The sequence below is a fragment of the Salvelinus fontinalis genome, chromosome 31 (genome assembly GCF_029448725.1).
Source record: "Salvelinus fontinalis isolate EN_2023a chromosome 31, ASM2944872v1, whole genome shotgun sequence".
In the NCBI taxonomy this organism is placed as follows: domain Eukaryota; kingdom Metazoa; phylum Chordata; class Actinopteri; order Salmoniformes; family Salmonidae; genus Salvelinus; species Salvelinus fontinalis.
The window spans coordinates 14,533,741-14,555,241 of NC_074695.1; the positions used below are offsets into that span (position 1 = coordinate 14,533,741).

The following is a 21,501-nucleotide window of genomic DNA, read 5'->3' on the forward strand; positions in this document are numbered from 1 at the left end:
GGGGACAGCAAATTTACACTGTTATACAAGCTGTACACTCACTACTTTACATTGTAGCAGAGTGTCATTTCTTCAGGGTTGTCACATGAAAAGATATACTCAAAAATTTACAAAAATGTGAGGGGTGTACTCACTTTTGTGATATACTGTGTGTATATATATATATATATATATATATATATATATATATATATATATATATATATATATGATAGCTAGCATATACTGGCATATATATATATAGATGTAGGTAGAAAGCTAGCATATACTGGCATGTATATAGATAGATAGCTAGCATATATTTAGATATTGATAGATAGATAGATAGCATATACTAGAATCTATCTAGCATATACTGGCATAGATAGATGAATACTGGCATATATACAGTTGAAGTCGGAAGTTAACATACACTTAGGTTAGAGTCATTAAAACTCGTTTTTCAACCACTCCACAAATTACTTGTTAACAAACTATAGTTTTGGCAAGTCGGTTAGTACGTCTACTTTGTGCATGACACAAGTCATTTTTCCAACAATTGTTTACAGACAGATTATTTCACTTATAATTCACTGTATCACAAATTCCAGTGGGTCAGAAGTTTACATACACTAAGTTGACTGTGCCTTTAAGAGCTTGTAATAAAAGGTGCAATAAAAGGACGGAGACGGTGTGTTAATAGTGTTTAATTAAGGTGCTATAAGGGTACAGAGACTGGAGACAATGTGTTAAAACCTCTTATGGATCAAATCCCGTTAACGGGATAGATTTGACAACATCCGGTGAAATTGCAGAGCGAGGAATTCAAATTACAGAAATATAAATATTTAACTTTCATGGAAAATACAGGTGTCATACATCAAAATAAAGCTTCATTTCTTGTTAATCCAGCCGCTGTGTCAGATTTCAAAAAGGCTTTACGACGAAAGCACACCATGCGATTATCTGAGGACAGCGCCCCTCATACAAAAGCATGAAAAACATTTTTCAACCAGGCAGGTGCGCCACAAGTCAGAAATAGCAATATAATAAATGCCTTACCTTTTGAACATCTTCTTCTGTTGGCACTTAAAGGTCCCAGCTACATCACAAATGGTCCCTTTGTTCGATAAATTCCTTCTTTATATCCATAACTCAGTTTAGCTGGCGTGCTTCATTCAATAATCCACCGGTTTCCCTCCTTCAAAATGCATACAAAATGAATCCCAAACGTTACCAATAAACTTCTCCAAACAAGTCAAACAACGTTTATAATCAAACCGCAGGTCCCCTAATACGTAAATAAACAATACAATTTAAGACGGAGAATCGTTATTGTCTTTACCGGAGATAAATAACAAAGAACGCGCTCTCATCCACTCGCATAAACACTACAGCCAAAATGTAGGCCACTTAGGAAAAACTACAAATTCTAGCAAATTTTTCCAAAAACAAGCCTGAAACTCTTTTTGTAAAGACGTGACATCTAGTGGAAGCCCTAGCAATTACAATCTTGGAGGTTTTGGCCTCATAATAAACATGATAGCCTTTGGAAACAGTGGTAGGCTGAACATTTCTTTTTTTTGGATGGTTTGTCCTCGGGGTTTTGCCTGCCATATCAGTTCTGTTATACTCACAGACATTATTTTAACAGTTTTAGAAACTTTAGAGTGTGTTTTCTATCCAAATCTACCAATTATATGCATATCCTAGCTTCTAGGCTTGAGTAACAGGCAGTTTACTTTGGGCATGCTTTTCATCCGGACGTCAAAATACTGCCCCCTAGCCCAAAGAGGTTAAACAGCTTGGACAATTCCAGAAAATTGTCATGGCTTTAGAAGCTTCTGATAGGCTATTTGACATAATTTGAGTCAATTGGAGATCATTTGAGTCAATTGGAGGTGTACCTGGCCTAACTTAAGGCCTAACTTCAAACTCAGTGCCTCTTTTTTTTTTTGTTGACATCATGGGAAAATCAGAAGAAATTGTAGACCTCCAGAAGTGTGGTTCATCCTTGGGAGCAATTTCCAAACGCCTGAAGGTACCACGTTCATCTGTACAAACAATAGTACGCAAGTATAAACACCATGGGACCACGCAGCCATCATACTGCTCAGGAAGGAGACACGTTCTGTCTCCTAGATATGAACCTACTTTGGTGCGAAAAGTGCAAATCAATCCCAGAACAACAGCAAAGGACCTTGTGAAGATGCTGGAGGAAACAGGTACAAAAGTATCTATATCCACAGTAAAAAGAGTCCTATATCAACATAACCTGAAAGGCCAACTCAACAAGAAAGAAGCCACTGCTCCAAAACCGCCATAAAAAAGCCAGACTACAGTTTGCAACTGTACATGGGGACAAAGATCGTACTCTTTGGAGAAATGTTCTCTGGTCTGATGAAACAAAATTAGAACTGTTTGGCCATAATGACCATCGTTATGTTTCGAGAAAAAGGGGGGAGGCTGCATCATGTTGTGGGGGTGCTTTGCTGCAGGAGGGACTGGTGCACTTCACAAAATAGATGGCATCGTGAGGAAGGACAATTATGTTGATATATTGAAGCAACATCTCAAGACATCAGTCAGGAAGTTAAAGCTTGGTCGCAAATGGGTGTTCCAAATGGACAATGACCCCAAACATACTTCCAAAGTTGTGGCAAAATGGCTTAAGGACAAGAAAGTCAAGGTATTGGATTGGCCATCACAAAGCCCTGACCTCAATCCCATAGAAAATTAGTGGGCAGAACTGAAATAGCGTGTGCAAGCAAGGAGGCCTACAAACCTGACTCAGTTACACCAGCTTTGTCAGGAGGAATGGGCCAATCTTCAACTTATTGTAGGAAGCTTGTGGAAGGCTACCAAAATGTTTGACCCAAGTTAAACAATTTAAGGGCAATGCTACCAAATACTAATTGAGTGTGTGTAAACTGCTGACCCACTGGGAATGTGATGAAAGAAATACAAGCTGAAATAAATCATTCTCTCTACTATTACTCTGACATTACACATTCTTAAAATAAAGTGGTCATCCTAACTGACCTAAGACAGGGAATTTTTACTAGGACTAAATGTAAGGAAATGTGAAAAACTGAGTTTAAATGTATTTGGCTAAACTTCCGACATCATCTGTATATACTACAGCTAGCCTACCAGCAGAACATCCTGGCTGCTCCGACTACAGCTAGCCTACCGGCAGAACATCCTGGCTGCTCTGACTATAGCTAGCCTACCGGCAGAACATCCTGGCTGCCCTGACTACAGCTAGCCTACCGGCAGAACATCCTGGCTGCTCTGACTACAGCTAGCCTACCGGCAGAACATCCTGGCTGCTCTGACTACAGCTAGCCTACCGGCAGAACATCCTGGCTGCTCCGACTACAGCTAGCCTACCGGCAGAACATCCTGGCTGCTCTGACTACAGCTAGCCTACCGGCAGAACATCCTGGCTGCTCCGACTACAGCTAGCCTACCGGCAGAACATCCTGGCTGCTCCGATTACAGCTAGCCTACCGGCAGAACATCCTGGCTGCTCCGACTACAGCTAGCCTACCGGCAGAACATCCTGGCCGCTCTGACTATAGCTAGCCTACCAGCAGAACATCCTGGCTGCTCTGACTATAGCTAGCCTACCAGCAGAACATCCTGGCTGCCCTGACCACAGCTAGCCTACCAGCAGAACATCCTGGCTGCCCTGACTACAGCTAGCCTACCAGCAGAACATCCTGGCTGCCCTGACTATAGCTAGCCTACCAGCGGAACATCCTGGCTGCTCTGACTACAGCTAGCCTACCAGCAGAACATCCTGGCTGCTCTGACTATAGCTAGCCTACCAGCAGAACATCCTGGCTGCTCTGACTACAGCTAGCCTACCAGCAGAACATCCTGGCTGCTCCGACTATAGCTAGCCTACCAGCAGAACATCCTGGCTGCTCTGACTACAGCTAGCCTACCAGCAGAACATCCTGGCTGCTCCGACTATAGCTAGCCTACCAGCAGAACATCCTGGCTGCTCTGACTACAGCTAGCCTACCAGCAGAACATCCTGGCTGCTCCGACTATAGCTAGCCTACCAGCAGAACATCCTGGCTGCTCTGACTACAGCTAGCCTACCAGCAGAACATCCTGGCTGCTCTGACTACAGCTAGCCTACCAGCAGAACATCCTGGCTGCTCTGACTATAGCTAGCCTATCAGCAGAACATCCTGGCTGCTCCGACTACAGCTAGCCTACCGGCAGAACATCCTGGCTGCTCCGACTACAGCTAGCCTACCGGCAGAACATCCTGGCTGCTCTGACTACAGCTAGCCTACCGGCAGAACATCCTGGCTGCTCTGACTACAGCTAGCCTACCGGCAGAACATCCTGGCTGCTCTGACTACAGCTAGCCTATCAGCAGAACATCCTGGCTGCTCTGACTACAGCTAGCCTACCAGCAGAACAGCAGTATCTCTGCTTTGTTGTTTTCTGGACTAGCCTACTGGATGACCAACAGAACCGATTGAGGAAATAAAATAAATGACAACAATGTTCTCTTCTTTTCCTCCCCCACAGTTACATTGCAAGCTATTTGCAAAGATGGGGGACGACCGGCCTTTCGTGTGCAGCGCTCCCGGCTGTGGACAGGTAAGCCATCTACCTTGTCTTGGGTTTCAGGTGTGTTGAGTGTCTGTTTCTGAGTTTGGTTTTACCTGTGTGCTGTATGTTTTACTGTTTGTGGCAGTTGATCAGTGGAATTTCTATAGTCTAGTGAATATCCTCATTTAGTTTGTATTTCAGTTGATTTCAGTCTGTGTGTTTTGCGGTTGTACTGTACTTGTTTGTGTATTTTGCTGTCTGGCAGTTGATTGGAATAACTCTCTATTTTGAGTCCGAGTCCTCCGTTGACTGGAATAACTCTCTATTTTGAGTCCGAGTCCTCCGTTGACTGGAATAACTCTCTATTTTGAGTCCGAGTCCTCCGTTGACTGGAATAACTCTCTATTTTGAGTCCGAGTCCTCCGTTGACTGGAATAACTCTCTATTTTGAGTCCGAGTCCTCCGTTGACTGGAATAACTCTCTATTTTGAGTCCGAGTCCTCCGTTGACTGGAATAACTCTCTATTTTGAGTCTGAGTCCTCCGTTGACTGGAAAGTTGAAACAGATGGTGTTGGTGTTACTGAACTTCAGTGTTTCCCCTATATTCATGAATAATAATTTGGGATGGTAAAACATTTTCAGTGTAAAGTTAAACGACGAAAACCAGATATAAAGTATGTAGAAAAGATAATGGATTTGTATATATTTTTTGACAACTAACAACCACCAGAAAGAAAATAGACAGTCAGGGAGAATCTAAAATTCCCAAAATGTCATGACATGGGTCCCCCATTGATTTTGTTATAATGTTTGAGTCACTCAGATGGCATAAGAACACGGCATAAGCCATGGCAAAATGTGTAGAATTGCAGGAAATTAGCTTTAAAGTAACTGTCCAGTGTTTCCAGATTCCTATGAAATATGACCTATAATTACTTGGAATATGAGTGAAATAGTTTTCCTTTCAAAAAAGTATTCAGAAGCTTAATTCAGCTTGTCTGGTGTCGGCGTAACCCAACAATAGAATGTGTGGGCGTATACCGGTAATTTAAAATCTTAATACAAGTAGACCGTCGATTGGCCAGATCATCCTCAGGAGTATGACATCATACTTAATGAGGAAATAGCAAGTATTTTTGAAGATACAAGTTTGATTCCCCCCCCCCCCCCCCACCACCACCACCACCTTCCAATTTATGCTTTGGCCACAAATAAGCGCACAGGACAAGTCGTCAACATTATATAGGAATGAGTTAACGGAATATCAACTTTTTAAAAGTCCGATTTTCACTGGACAGTTACTTTACTCTCAGCCCCATGGCAAAATTGATAGAAATGCAGGAAATTAGCTTTAAAACCGCAAAATTGTCTCTGCAGCTGAGAGGAGGGCCCCCCTCCCCTGCGCTAGTTTTGCCACCGCTGCTGAAAGAAATCCTAGGAGAAACACTGTACTCATTCTGAAATAAGGACATTTCCCATTGCAGTGGAGTGGAACATCGGTAGAGAGGAGACATTCATTTAGCTCTGCTGCCACTGACAGTGTCCACATGGACAACATGTTTCTATTGTCAGTCAGTTTCACAAGGAGTTGGCAGGAGAACAGAAACAATCATGTTTGCTGTGACACTGAGTTGGCAAGAGAGTACAAACACATCTGTGATCACACTAGCTCTGTTCCACTTCTGTTATTGAGCGCACACATGGACGATAACACTACACACACTGCCGTTCAACCAGGCAGCAAACACTGATCACACTGTCTGATAGTGCCAGCTAGCGCTGTTGTGAAACAATGCGGCTGTATCTAATGCAAGTCGTTTTCTTTGTAAGAGCCCACATGGACAACACACTGCCATTCAGGACACACACACACACACACACACAACACACTGCCATTCAGGCCACACACACACACACACACACACACTGATATATAGTGATGGCTAGCTGAAGTTTCTGTTTCTCTATGAGAGCCCAGATGGACAATACACTGATCACTGAGAAATACCTCTAGCCGAGCGGTGTTGTGATACAATGCTGGCCAGGTGTTGTCTCCCAGCCAGCCAACCAGCCAGCCAGCCAGTGAGTCACAGGCAGCAGGCAGCACAGATTACATATTTTTCAACCTGTTTCTGTCTCACTTCTCCAGCCTGCAGACCGAAGAGGTTAGAGATCTATAGTGACTCAGCTTGGCACTAAATGTCTATTGCTGTACTCTGTCCAAAGGTGTTAGGATGGATTAGCTGTTTTAAAGCCTGGTACAATGTTACATTACATTACAGTACATTTACATTACAGTACAATCCCAGTAAAGACGAGTTAAATGTCTTTTCAACTTCCTTTTCAATATATTTTGCTCATAGGGATATCTCTGCTTCTTCCCTTTTTGGCTACGGATGACATGACTTATAAGCCTCATTAGGAAACATTAAAAAGGTTTAAACACGCTTATAACAGCATCATAATGCATTGTACCGGCAGGCTTTACCACGTGTTTTACTGTGGACAGTCTTTCCCACTGTCCCGTTCTGAACAGACCCGAGGACAACTAGACCCGTTCTGAACAGACCCGAGGACAACTAGACCCGTTCTGAACAGACCCGAGGACAACTAGACCCGTTCCTTAGAAAGCGCATTCAGAATATTAAGTAGCAGCCTACCTGTTGGTTGTTGTAGCCTACCCATCTCCTTTATCTTTTTTTCATTTATTATTTTACCACTTTTTCTCCCCAATTTCGTGGTATCTAATTGGTAGTAGTTACTGTCTTGTCTCATCGCTGCAACTCCCGTACGGACTCGGGAGAGGCGAAGGTCGAGAGCCATGCGTCCTCCGAAACACATCCCAAGCCGCACTGCTTCTTGACACAACGCACATCCAACCCGGAAGCCAGCCGCACCAATGTGTCGGAGGAAACGCTGTACACCTAGCGACCTGGTCAGCGTGCACTGCGCCCGGCCCGCCACAGGAGTCGCTAGTGCGTGATGAGACAATGATATCCCTGCCGGCCAAACCCTCCCTAACCCGGACGACGCTGGGCCAATTGTGCGCCGCCCCATGGGCCTCCCGGTCGCGGCCGGTTGCGACAGAGCCTGGGCTCGAACGCAGAATCTCTGGTAGCACTGCGATGCAGTGCCTTAGACCACTGCACCACCCGGGATGCCCCCTCTCCTTCATCTTTTAATTCCATCTACTACTGATTAGATATCTCATGTGGAGGCTCTACTATAACTTATGATTGGCCAACAACAACTACAAGCTACAGACTCCACTCTGGTGAAAAGGAAGAGTAGCAGCATATATTATACAATTTCTCTCTCTACTGCAGGAGTCACGTTGGGATCTGTACGGGCCCTTCCTGACAGGTCCATTAAAGTAACATATTCTCCAGACCCGTGACAGTATTTAGAATTCTGGATCCGGACTTCCTCGGGTCCCGGATCGGGACTCGGATAGTCGGGTACAGGTTGATTCGTGAAGACCTCTAGTAGATGTGTACAATAAGGGAGATTCATTTGATATGGTTTCCCCTAGCCCGACCCAGTCATCTTGGTCATAGGAAAGATGACTATCAGCCTGTGAGACGTGTATTGGTGATACTGCCGCTAGCTGGTACTGGCTACAAATATGCTCCTGACAGTGTTTTCACTTGGTTCTGTCTCTCTGCTGTCTCTCTGCTGTCTCTCTGCTGTCTCTCTGCTGTCTCTCTGCTGTCTCTCTGCTGTCTCTCTGCTGTCTCTCTCTCACTCACTCACTCACTCACTCACTCACTCACTCACTCACTCACTCACTCACTCACTCACTCACTCACTCACTCACTCACTCACTCAAGACTTCATGCAGAAGAAGATGAAGGATCCTAAATCGCACCCTATATAGTGCAACGGCACTACTTTTGACCAGAGGAAAAGTAGTGCACTAAATATAGAATAGGGCACCATTTGGGTTGTATTCATCAGGATACAATGAAAGTTTTTTTTTTTTTTTTAATCTACTTCTGTAAACTAAAACTAAATTAAAGCAACTCCAAAAGGGAAGAGAACAAACAGAGGAAGACTATTGTAGCACCTTGGTATGCTTGGCTGAAAGACTGACAGAGGAAGACTATTGTGTAACAGCTTGGTGTGCGTGGTTGGTTGACATGCTTCTGCAGATGTGTTGCAAGCAGAGAAGGACGAATCTCTTCGATAAACACATACTTGTGCGCTAGGCTACTTGTTCAGTTGGCCATACGTCTTACAAATGATAGCCCTGACCTGCCACCTCCATGCCCTAGATGAGGCCTCCCTAGCCTGCCACCTCCCTAGCCCTAGCCTGCCACATCCATAGCACTAGCCTGCCACCTCCCTAACCATAGCCCTAGATGAGGCCTCCCTAGCCTGCCACTTCCCTAACCCTAGCCTGCCACCTCCCTAACCCTAGCCTGCCACTTCCCTAACCCTAGCCTGCCACTACCCTAGCCCTAGCCTGCCACCTCCCTAACCCTAACCTGCCACCTCCCTAGCCCTAACCTGCCACCTCCCTAACCCTAGCCTGCCACCTCCCTAACCCTAGCCTGCCACCTCCCTAACCCTAGCCTACCCCCTCCCTAACCCTAGCCTGCCACCTCCCTAACCTGCCACTTCCCTAGCCCTAGCCTGCCACCTCCCTAACCTGCCACCTCCCTAACCCTAGCCTGCCCCCTCCCTAACCCTAGCCTGCCCCCTCCCTAACCCTAGCCTGCCCCCTCCCTAACCCTAGCCTGCCCCCTCCCTAACCCTAGCCTGCCACCTCCCTAACCCTAGCCTGCCACTTCCCTAACCCTAGCCTGCCACTTCCCTAGCCCTAGCCTGCCCCCTCCCTAACCCTAGCCTGCCCCCTCCCTAACCCTAGCCTGCCCCCTCCCTAACCCTAGCCTGCCACTTCCCTAGCCCTAGCCTGCCCCCTCCCTAACCCTAGCCTGCCCCCTCCCTAACCCTAGCCTGCCACTTCCCTAGCCCTAGCCTGCCCCCTCCCTAACCCTAGCCTGCCCCCTCCCTAACCCTAGCCTGCCCCCTCCCTAACCCTAGCCTGCCCCCTCCCTAACCCTAGCCTGCCACCTCCCTAACCCTAGCCTGCCACTTCCCTAACCCTAGCCTGCCACTTCCCTAACCCTAGCCTGCCACTTCCCTAACCCTAACCTGCCACTTCCCTAACCCTAACCTGCCACCTCCCTAACCCTAACCTGCCACTTCCCTAACCCTAGCCTGCCACTTCCCTAACCCTAGCCTGCCACCTCCCTAACCCTAACCTGCCACTTCCCTAACCCTAGCCTGCCACCTCCCTAGCCTGCCACCTCCCTAACCCTAACCTGCCACTTCCCTAGCCCTAACCTGCCACCTCCCTAACCCTAGCCTGCCACCTCCCTAACCCTAGCCTGCCCCCTCCCTAACCCTAGCCTGCCACCTCCCTAACCCTAGCCTGCCACCTCCCTAACCCTAGCCTGCCCCCTCCCTAACCCTAGCCTGCCACCTCCCTAACCTGCCACCTCCCTAACCCTAGCCTGCCCCCTCCCTAACCCTAGCCTGCCCCCTCCCTAACCCTAGCCTGCCACCTCCCTAACCCTAGCCTCCCCTAACCCTAGCCTGCCACCTCCCTAACCTGCCACTTCCCTAGCCCTAACCTGCCACTTCCCTAGCCCTAACCTGCCACTTCCCTAGCCCTAACCTGCCACTTCCCTAACCCTAACCTGCCACCTCCCTAGCCCTAGCCTGCCCCCTCCCTAACCCTAACCTGCCACTTCCCTAACCCTAGCCTGCCACTTCCCTAACCCTAGCCTGCCACTTCCCTAACCCTAGCCTGCCACTTCCCTAACCCTAGCTTGCCACTTCCCTAGCCTGCCACTTCCTGACTATGAGCATGGCAAGCTGTTGGCTCAATGTGTTTTCACACACTGTCACCATCCAGCATTTTGTGCCACTTTGTGTGTAGCGTTCGGTCGATAATGCCATTTCCTAGACATTTTGGCCTGTGTCGCTTACGGCTAAAAGAGTCTACGAAGGGCTGCATTACACAAATCCTAGTGTATTGTATGTCATGGATATTCTTTGTTGTGCAACCCAAAATTATACAGTATGTGTTATCCATACGATAGCCAGTCAAATGTATTGGATTCTGTGATATCTGCTATTGAGGTTAAGGTGCTTTCTGGCCCTAACGTGTGTGTGTGTGAAATTCCCCCCCATCTCCCTCCCACCCTCTCTCCCTCTCTCCAGAGGTTTACCAACGAGGACCACCTGGCTGTACACAAACACAAGCATGAGATGAGTCTAAAGTTTGGCCCTGCCAGGACAGACTCTGTCATTATCCAAGGTACTGGTTCTCCTAGTGAGTCTAAAATATTTCACTTCATTACTCTGTTCTGGCACCTCTTTAATTTGTTACTTTTGTCAGTTGTTGAGTACCCACATGTCAGTCGTGATTACCAGAACATTTTAGCCAGATATAGGATCACTGATGTCCACACCTGTTAATAAGTTTGACTTCTCTGAAGACCTTTAGTGGTTGACCTATTAGTAAACTTCAGGACCCTGTCTTTCAAAGATCATTCGTAAAAATCGAAATAACTTCACAGATCTTCATTGTAAAGGGATAAAACACTGTTTCCCATGCTTGTTCAATTAACCATAAACAATTAATGTACATGCACCTGTGGAACGGTCGTTAAGACACTAACAGCTTACAGACGGTAGGTAATTAAGGTCACAGTTATGAAAACTTAGGACACTAAAGAGGCCTTTCTACTGACTCTGAAAAACACCAAAAGAAAGATGCCCAGGGTCCCTGCTCATCTGTGTGAACGTGCCTTAGGCATGCTGCAAGGAGGCATGAGGACTGCAGATGTTGCCAGAGACAGCGCTACAGGGAGACAGGACGGACAGCTAATCATCCTCGCTGTGGCAGACCACGTGTAACAACACCTGCACAGGATCGGCACATCCGAACATCACACCTACGGGACAGGTACAGGATGGCAACAACAACTGTACGAGTTACACCATGAACGCACAATCCCTCCATCAGTGCTCAGACTGTCCGCAATAGGCTGAGAGAGGCTTGACTGAGGGCTTTTAGGCCTGTTGTAAGGAAGGTCCTCACCAGACATCACCGTCAACAACGTCGCCTATGGGCACAAACCCACCGTCGCTGGACCAGACAGAACTGGCAAAAAGTGCTCTTCACTGACGAGTTGCGGTTTTGTCTCACCAGGGGTGATGGTCGGAGTCGCTTTTATCGTCGAAGGAATGAGCGTTACACCGAGGCCTGTACTCTGGAGCGGGATCGATTTGGAGGTGGCGAGTCCGTCACGGTCTGGGGCGGTGTGTAACAGCATCATCGAACTGAGCTTGTTGTCATTGCAGGCAATCTCAACGCTGTGCTTTACAGGGAAGACATCCTCCTCCCTCATGTGGTACCCTTCCTGCAGGCTCATCCTGACATGACCCTCCAGCATGACAATGCCACCAGCCATACTGCTAGTTCTGTGCGTGATTTCCTGCAAGACAGGAATGTCAGTGTTCTGCCATGGCCAGCGAAGAGCCTGGATCTCAATCCCATTGAACATGTCTGGGACCTGTTGGATCGGAGGGTGAGGGCTAGGGCCATTCCCCCCCCCAGAATTGTCCGGGAACTTGCAGGTGCCTTGGTGGAAGAGTGGGATACCATCTCACAGCAAGAACTGGCAAATCTGGTGTAGTCCATGACGAGGAGATGCAATGCCATACTTAATGCAGCTGGTGGCCACACCAGATACTGACTGTTACTTTTGGTTTTGACCCCCCCCCTTTGTTCAGGGACACATTATTCAATTTCTGTTAGTCACATGTCTGTTGAACTTGTTCAGTTTATGTCTCAGTTGTTGAATCTTGTTATGTTCATACAAATATTTACACATGTTAAGTTTGCTGAAAATTGACAGTGAGAGGATGTTTCTTTTTTGCTGAGATTAGTTGAATATTTGATTAATTTGATGTTTAAATCTCTATGCCAAAGTGTCGGAATAAAACATTAATCAAAGGACTTTGAGAAAAGGTGATATTTTCTAAAATAGACATTTCTCTCTCTTTCTCTTCCTCCTGTTCCAGACCAGACCCCTACTCCCACTCGCTTCCTGAAGAACTGTGAGGAGGTGGGGCTGTTCAACGAGCTGGCTAGCTCCTTCGCTGAGGAGTTCAGGAAGGCCCAGGAGGATGACGACAAGCGGGCCAAGAACCCTGTGAGTAGAAATCACTTGGTCCTCCTGTAGCTTAGTTGGTAGAGCATGGCGTTTCCAACGCCAGGATAGTGGGTTTGATTCCCGGGACCACCCATATGTAAAATGTATGCACACAAGACTGCTTTGGATAAAGCTTCTACTAAATGGCATAATATTATCATATTGTAGAACTGAGGTGGTTCCACAGACCTTGTTTGCCTGATTTAGGTTCTGTATCTGAGACCTAAAGAATGGCAGTAGGTCTAGGCTTTTGTTCACAACACAGTGGTGTTGCACACAGAAGACCAGGAGCGAAATCCAGTCGGTCACATAGCCCCATCCTATCTCTGCTGTGCTTTATAGTGTCTCAGTCTCCCTCCCCTCCCCTCCAGCTGCCTGCCCCCCACAGAGAGGTGGCCCTACACATGAGCCTGCAGACACCGTCAGCAGAAGCCATGAGGGTGAAGGAGGAAAAGCCTGTGGAGGTTGACTCTTCCCCGCCAGGAAGTCCTGATTCCTTCTCCAGCATGTCAGACAGCAGCAGGGATGCCATGGTGAGACGAGGAGAAGTAGGGGTCAAAACTTAGGGGACATGACTGACCAGCAAACCCATGTTGAATTACAGAGTTGGTTCTGGTTAGGATTAGAGTTATGGGTTGACATGCCAGTCATGTCCCTAAAGTCACACCCAAAGGTAGAGGACCGAGGAGGGCCAGAGGAACGGTAGGTGTGCGAGACCAGGATGGATGGGCACTGTGGTTTGTTGATGGGGAGCGTCTGACAGGATCTTTACTATGTCTATGAGCTATCAAGAAACAATCCACAATGCATTGGGAAAGAGGCTGTATTAAACCTAATATTTACCTTCTACTGTTGGATTCTAAACTTTGAACATTGAGATATTAAAGACATGATAGATCAGAGCAGAGTATATAAAGGAGTGAGATCTGTAGAAAGACAGAGTGGCTGTGGAATGTGCTGTGTGGACGGGAGGAGATCACAGGATTGCTATAGGGGAAGCAGATGGACATCTGTGGATTAGGCGAAGGAGGGGTTGAGGTCAGGAGGTCAGGTCAGATCCACTGAAGGGAGTTATAATGGTTTATTATCATTTTACCCTCTTCCTGTGGAACCATAAGATGTAAGGATTGGAGAGGAAGAGTGTCTAAAGTGGGATATACTGTATATATTTATATACCTGTGATGTTGAGAATTTTCTTTTTGTCTGAATACAGCTGTAATAACCCTTTGGGAAGAATTAAACTTGGTTAAGCTTCTGTAGTGTCCGTTATTTACTCTGAAAATGTTGAACCTAACACTACTAAACATCTGTTGTTGAACTAAGAATCTCTCCTGTCTTCTCTCAGGACACTCCCCCGAGATCAGTGCTGAGTTCTGCCCCCACCATCATGAGGCACGGTGCCCTCCCTATGCGTCCCAGACCAGGCTCTCTGCCCCTCCACTTAGGCTTTGACGCCCTGCAGCCCACCATGCCTTCACCCACCTCCGTCATCACACCCACCCCACCCTCCAACCGCACCCTGCTGGGGTGAGTGACTGAACCTGCACAAGCCTGGTTCTAGATTTGAAGACTGCTCAGATCTGGACCCAGGCTGTCCTCCGTGGGGCCTGGAGCTCTAGTTAAAGATGGCTTTTATATGCTGAATCCTACATCAATCCTTTTTACAACCTCTTAGGCTAGAGACAAGCCATTTTATTTGCTGTAAAGCTGCAAGCATGGCTGTCGTTGTTATGAAGCACTTAAGTGCGCTTTTGAATTGGTGCCATTTCCTAGACCATGTTGCTATGTGCATAACAGCAAAGTTAAACAGCATATTGGTGTTGAGAACAATGCGGCGGAGGCAGCAGCGGAGTTAGGAGATGAGAAAACAGTCCTTACCTTAATTGTCTAAGAAAAGTGAGGAGAGCGGAAACCCCAACTTAATTAGGTCTATAATCAATAGCCTAACTGTTAAATGTGCCTGGCTTTATAAATCAACTATATAAACTCAGCAAAAAAATAAACAAAAAAATAAACAATTGAGACATAAACTGAACAAGTTACACAGACATGTGACTAACAGAAATGGAATAATGTAACAGTCAGTATCTGGTGTGGCCACCAGCTGCATTAAGTACTGCAGTGCATCTCCTCCTCATGGACTGCACCAGATTTGCCAGTTCTTGCTGTGAGATGTTACCCTACTCTTCCACCAAGGCACCTGCAAGTTCCCGGACATTTCTGGGGGGGAATGGCCCTAGCTCTCACCCTCTGATCCAACAGGTCCCAGACGTGCTCAATGGGATTGAGATACAGGCTCTTCGCTGGCCATGGCAGAACACTGACATTCCTGTCTTGCAGTAAATCATGCACAGAATGAGCAGTATGGCTGGTGGCATTGTCATGCTGGAGAGTCATGTCAGGATGAGCCTGCAGGAAGGGTACCACATGAGGCAGGAGGATGTCTTCCCTGTAACGCACAGCGTTGAGATTGCCTGCAATGACAACAAGCTCAGTCCGATGATGCTGTGACACACCGCCCCAGACCATGACGGACTCTCCACCTCCAAATCGATCCCGCTCGAGAGTACAGGCCTCGGTGTAACGCTCATTCCTTCGACGATAAACGTGACTCCGACCATCACCCCTGGTGAGACAAAACCGCGACTCGTCACTGAAGAGCACTTTTTGCCAGTCCTGTCTGGTCCAGCGACGGTGGGTTTGTGCTCATAGGCGACGTTGTTGCCGGTGATGTCTGGTGAGGACCTGTCTTACAACAGGCCTAAAAGCCCTCAGTCCAGCCTCTCTCAGCCTATCGCGGACAGTCTGAGCACAGATGGAGGGATTGTGCATTCCTGGTGTAACTCGGACAGTTGTTGTTGCCATCCTGTACCTGTCCCGCAGGTGTGATGTTCGGATGTACCGATCCTGTGCAGGTGTTGTTACACGTGGTCTGCCACAGCGAGGATGATCAGCTGTCCGTCCTGTCTCCCTGTAGCGCTGTCTTAGGCGTCTCACAGTACGGACATTGCAATTTATTGCCCTGGCCACGTCTGCAGTCCTCATGCCTCCTTGCAGCATGCCTAAGGCACGTTCACACAGATGAGCAGGGACTCTGGGCATCTTTCCTTTGGTGTTTTTCAGAGTCAGTAGAAAGGCCTCTTTAGTGTCCTAAGTTTTCATAACTGTGACCTTAATTGCCTACCGTCTGTAAGCAGTCAGTGTCTTCACGACCGTTCCACAGGTGCATGTTCATTAATTGTTCATGGTTCATTGAACATTTTATGGGAAACAGTGTTTAAACCCTTTATAATGAAGATCTGTGAAGTTATTTCGATTTTTACGAATGATCTTTGAAAGACAGGGTCCTGAAAAGGGAATTTTCTATTTTTGCTGTTTATATCTACTGAAATGACAGTTCCTGCTTCTGTAACCTTTTTAACTGTTTGTTTTATAGCCTACTGATACCGTGAGCATCAACCCTCACGCAACCACATGTTGGATAAACAATTTCACAAGTTTGACTGTTTTTAGTCTTTGCTTTGCTGTAATCAAGGCTTTACACTTTTCTTCGTTAGACCAGCCTCTCCGGTATAATTTATTTATTGTTTCCACTGTTCCAAATTGTCAGGATTTTTTTTATTTCTAATAATAATAACCCTCCTTTTTCCTTGATCTCCTTCCTATTATTATCATCATCATTTATTATAAAAGTAAGTCATGTCATTATCTTTAGTAGGCAGGGTAAAGCAGCCTTGTATAACCACCATCGAGCTGTAGGCCTAAGAGCACATCCTGTTTAGTCTTAACACCGTAGGCCTATATTTCAATACTTATATAGGCTACTGTATCAATCTATCATTTATTTGTTCATGTCATCACACAGCATACGAGTCATTCATGATTTGAAATGCAATCAAGCATTTGTTTTAAAATAAAGTGGCCGTTGAATAATTAGCATAAACAATAAATAGGACTAAACCGCTCCAATTCGGAAAATGTATTCACGAATGAATGTGACTGTGAGTGTTCGTTGTTAATAAAGGCTTTACAAAAAAAAAGCATCACAAGACTCTCTAGTACGCTTAAAATTGATTTAACGTTTACATTGTTCCAAACGGTCAGAACAATGATATTGTAATCTAACAGCACCTGTATGGCAACATAATATGCACACAGCGCTTGCTCCTTTTATTTTTCTTGATCTGCAGTATTTTCCACAACTATCTTCCCCTTTACCTCCTGAGCAACCAGTAAACATTCTCCCATTTCCAGTTTGTCACGTCCTCTGCATCCATTTTGCTGTCACATGTTACGGTGTCCAGAGTTTATGACCAATTTATTGATGTGATTTAAGGTCAGTGCATGCGATGCATGTCACGTAAAGAGAGCAAGTGTTGAGGGAATAGGGAGTGTTTTTCTCCTAAACAAATTAGGGATTTAGGTAACAACTTTTAAGTCAGAAATGGCTGTAATTATGTTGCAGCTTCAGCAACACGGACAGTGCGATGCACATTGATGTTCTGTGGTGATCGCTGCAGCAGGGAGGAGAGAGAGAGACAATAGGTGCTAGTCACACAGTCACTCACTGTCCTTTTTTTCTCAACACAGCACAGCAAGTCTGAGCCAGGCCCGGCACAATCAAATCAATTGCGGTCGGACTCCCTCTAGTAATTTGTGTGTCTTAATTATTTAACCAAACAGTGTGCTTAAAGCATCTGACAAGCTCAGTGCATGTAGTTGATTTGATTAAAACACATAGGATGTGTCTATATATGGAAAAATATGTTTATTTAGATTAGTCGAAAGAACAGACGACTCTGTCCCCGACTTTATATTTTTTTTGGAGTCGGAGACAGCCCTAAACTGAGTTAGGAATGACGTCTGTATCTTTGTAGTGACTGGGTGTACACCATCCAAAGTGTAATTAATCACTTCACCATGCTAAAAGGGATGTTCAACGTCTGCTTTTTTATTTATTTTTACCCATCTACCAATAGGTGCCCTTCTTTGCGAGGCATTGGAAAACCTCACTGCTCGACTGAGGGACCTTGCAATTATCTGTATGTGTGGGTACAGAGATGAGGTAGTCATTCAAAAATAATGTTAAACAGTATTATTGTACACACAGTGAGTCCATGCAACTTATTATGTGACTTGTAAAGCACATTTTTACACCTGATCTTATTTAGGCTTGCCATATCAAAGAGGACATTTCATCTTTTCATTTTTAATCAATTTGTAAAAATTTCTTAAAACATAATTCCACTTTGACATTATGTGGCATTGTGTGTAGGCCCATGACAAAAAAATGTACATTTTAATCCATTTTAAATTCAGGCTATAACACAACAAAATGTGGGAAAAGTCAAGGGATGTGAATCATTTCTGAAGGCAATGTAGTTACGAGAGAAGTAGTTGGATTTGACCTGTTTTTGCATTACCATTGGGGGCTTCCACCATATTAAAGTAGTCAGCTTTTGTGGGCATTCCTATGGGTTGGGTGGGATTAGCCAATGATCAGAGTATTGGCTTCTCCTTCAAATTGGGTTACCTGGTTTGTAAATGGCTTTAAGCAGTATCACCGCCATGGCCACAATATATTAATGACACACAGGATTTGGTTCAGGACTCCAGCACTGCAGGTGTCGGTAAATCATCATTATAAGCTTTCTGCTTTTTTCAAACACAAAAATAAAATGGACTACTTCATAATGGAGATGGCTTCAATGGATCTACCCGTGCTGTCATAGTCGCCATTAAGAGACAGATACAAAGAATAGATCTCTAACTCTATACCTACCCCCTAGGCCACTTCTGTACATCTGAAAGGATTGGATAGGTGTGTCCAATATGATGTCAATTCCACCTACCCTATCACAGGGCAAGATGAAGCTTTTTAAATCGATTTTTTTTCTTCCACCAGTAACCCAATACCTTTTTTTTTTTCTTTTTTCTTTCTGTAGCTCTCCCACTGGCCACTACCCCGTGATGATGCACCTTACCAATGGGCTCCTGCCTGGTCCTATGCAGATACCCTCTGTCATTTCTGTAAGTGCCCAGCCTTCACCCATCTGTCTGTCCTTGTCTGGTTTGTGAACGGTGGTTGTTGCCAATTCTGATTGACGCGGAAGCTGACCTTCGCTAAGGGAGTAGTAAACATCTCTGTCAGAAAGTCTAGGTTGATCCAGTTTTTATTTTAAATAATGAAATTGTATGCTTGCACTAGTTGTCTATAATGTGTATTGATTCACATAGAAGCATATATGGAGCACTTTGAAAAGACTGACATTGAGGTAGTATCTCACTTTGTCAGCCTGAGCTCCGACCTAGCTAGGTGGTTAAAGTGCGTGTGTGTTGTCTCCAGCTGGCCCGGCCCATGCACATGGTGCCCAACATTCCCGGCATCCCTGGTCCTCCTCTGGGAGGCGGCAGCAGCGGCTCCCACTCCACGTACACCACACACTCTGAGGCCAAGATGGTGAGAGCTCTCTCTCTATTTCTGTCTCTCTCTATTTCTGTCGCTCTGGCTTTCTTGCTCTTTCTCACTCGACATCTCTGTCTCTCGCTTTCGATCTTGCTTTTCTCTGTCTCGCTCTGCCTTTTTCCGGTTCACCTTTCCTTCTCTCTCTCTCTTCTCTCCAATAGCGTTTGTTCCCTCCCACTCTCTATATTCATCACATGACAGATTGCAGTCCAATAATAGTTTTGATGAACATTTGGAGTGCTAGTATAGGAAAAGATCAGATACATAATCAGATGTGTTTAAGCAGGTACATTAGGAGTGATAACATGACTGGACAGGTGTGTGTGTGGTTGTGTCTCTCTGTGTGTATAGTGTTGTGTGTGGGGTTAATGTTAACATGGCCCTGGTTGTCCTGTCTCCTGTAGAGGCTGAAGGCAGCACTAGCACAGCAGAGTTTAGGGGGTCAGATGGGGGGTGTGGCCGGCAGCCCCATCCACCCCCAGAGAATGGAGCAGAGCCAGCTATTGGTGCAGCACCCAGACGCACCCTCCCCCGCACAGCCACAGGTAGGACAACATAGAGACATGGACCCTCCCCTGCACAGCCATTTTAGTAATTTAGCAGACGCTCTTATCCAGAGCAACTTAGAGTGCATTCATCTTAAGATAGCCAGGTGGAACAACCACGTTTCTTAAGTAGCTATCAGCAAAGTCAGTGGTGGGAGGGGGGGGGAGTGGTTTCAGATGTTTTGGGAAGATGGACAGAGACTCTGTGGGAAGCCAGGACAGAGAAGAACTGGACTGAGCGGGAGATTCCCTCCCGTAGGGGTTGGAGGGCCAAGAGACGAGATGCAGAACTTGGTAGTACTCCGGTTGGGATTTCGGGTTTGAGCATAGTCTGAAGGTAGAGAGAGAATGGCAGTTCCTTTTGCTGCTTTGTAGGCATGTACCATGGTCTTGTAATGGATGTGCGCTTCGACTGGAAGCCAGTGGAGTGTGCGGAGGAGCAGGGTGACATGGGAGATCTTGCGGCGTTCTGGATAAATCGCAGGGATTTCATGGCACAAGCGGGGAGCCCAACCAACAGTGAGTTGCAGTAGTCCAGACGGGAGATGACAAGTGCCTGGATTAGGACCTGCGTCACATCCTGTGTGAGGTAGGGTTGTACTCTACGGATGTTGCAGTGCATGAACCTGCAGGAGCGAGTCTCTGCATTTGTTTTTGCAGAGAACGATTTGTCTCAGGATTTGTTGTCCAGGGTCACGCCAAGTTTCTTTGCAATCTGAGAGGGTGTAGAGGAGAATCTGATGGTTCACGGTGTCGATGACAGCGTATAGATCTAGGAGAGTGAGTCAGCTTTGGCAGTGCGTAGAGCCTCCGTGACACAGAAGAGAGCAGTCTCGGTTGAGTGACCCGTTTTGAAGTCTGACTGGTTAGGGTCAAGAAGTTCGTTCTGAGAGAGATAGTGAAGACTGCACGGTCAAGTGTTTTGGAAAGAAAAGAAAGAAGGGATACCGGTCTGTACTTTTTGACATCAGAGAGGTCGAATGTTGGTTTCTTGAGGAGGGGAGCGACTCTGACCATTTTAAAGTCAGAGGGGAAACAACCAGTGGTCAGGGATGTGTTGATGGTCTGGAGAAGGGATGGAGTCGAGCGGGCAGGTTGTCAGGCAGCCGGATCTCACTAGTCTCAGGATTTCATCTGGAGAAAGAGGTCAAAGCGTAGGGTAGTTCTGTGTAAGTGGGATCAGGGGACTCAATAGGCTGAGTGAATGAGGAGAGGATGTCGTCAACCTTCTTTTCGAAGTGGTTGACAAAGTCGCCCGCAGAGAGGGAGGAGGGAACGGGTGGAGGATTAAGGTGGAAAACAGGGTCCTAGCCCTGTTCTGTAAGCTCACAATGAGCCACTCAGCCACGGCGCCGGAGGGGAGGGCCGAGCCGACCGGGAGGAAAGGGGACAGTGCGAGTCATAGGATGTGGAAAGGGAGGAGAGTAGGGTCGAAGAGGCAGAATCAGGAAACAGCAGGGAGAAGGATTTATCAGAAGGAAGAGATGATGGGATAGAAGAGAAGAGAGTAGTGGGGGAGAGAGAGCGAAGATTGCAACGACACGTGACCATCTGTGTAGGGGCTAAGTGGGTAGGGTTGGAGGGAAGGGAGACCGAAAAGGAAGCAAAGTAGTGATCAGAGACCTGGAGAGGGAAGATGAGCGTAATGCCTGCCATGTGAGTGGGACTGGTGAGGTCAAATTAGACAAAGAGGGGAAAGA

The 21,501-nt window shown here is 46.4% G+C and overlaps 1 protein-coding gene across 2 annotated transcripts in view; it reads left to right on the top strand.

Annotated features, from left to right (window-relative positions):
- The window catches only part of LOC129829617 (cyclic AMP-dependent transcription factor ATF-7-like), a 41,678-nt gene that overhangs the window by 11,255 nt on the left and 8,922 nt on the right, over nt 1-21,501 (top strand). The window contains exons 2-9 of one of the 2 annotated variants that reach the window (XM_055891415.1): nt 4,534-4,605; nt 10,790-10,901; nt 12,659-12,789; nt 13,161-13,322; nt 14,136-14,317; nt 18,736-18,820; nt 19,137-19,250; nt 19,661-19,801. In XM_055891415.1, the coding sequence (XP_055747390.1) occupies nt 4,558-4,605; nt 10,790-10,901; nt 12,659-12,789; nt 13,161-13,322; nt 14,136-14,317; nt 18,736-18,820; nt 19,137-19,250; nt 19,661-19,801 (975 nt within the window). In that variant the 5' untranslated portion in view covers nt 4,534-4,557. Of the gene's footprint in view, nt 1-340; nt 4,606-10,789; nt 10,902-12,658; nt 12,790-13,160; nt 13,323-14,135; nt 14,318-18,735; nt 18,821-19,136; nt 19,251-19,660; nt 19,802-21,501 lie in introns of those variants that run through there. The other variant, XM_055891414.1, reaches the window with a different exon arrangement.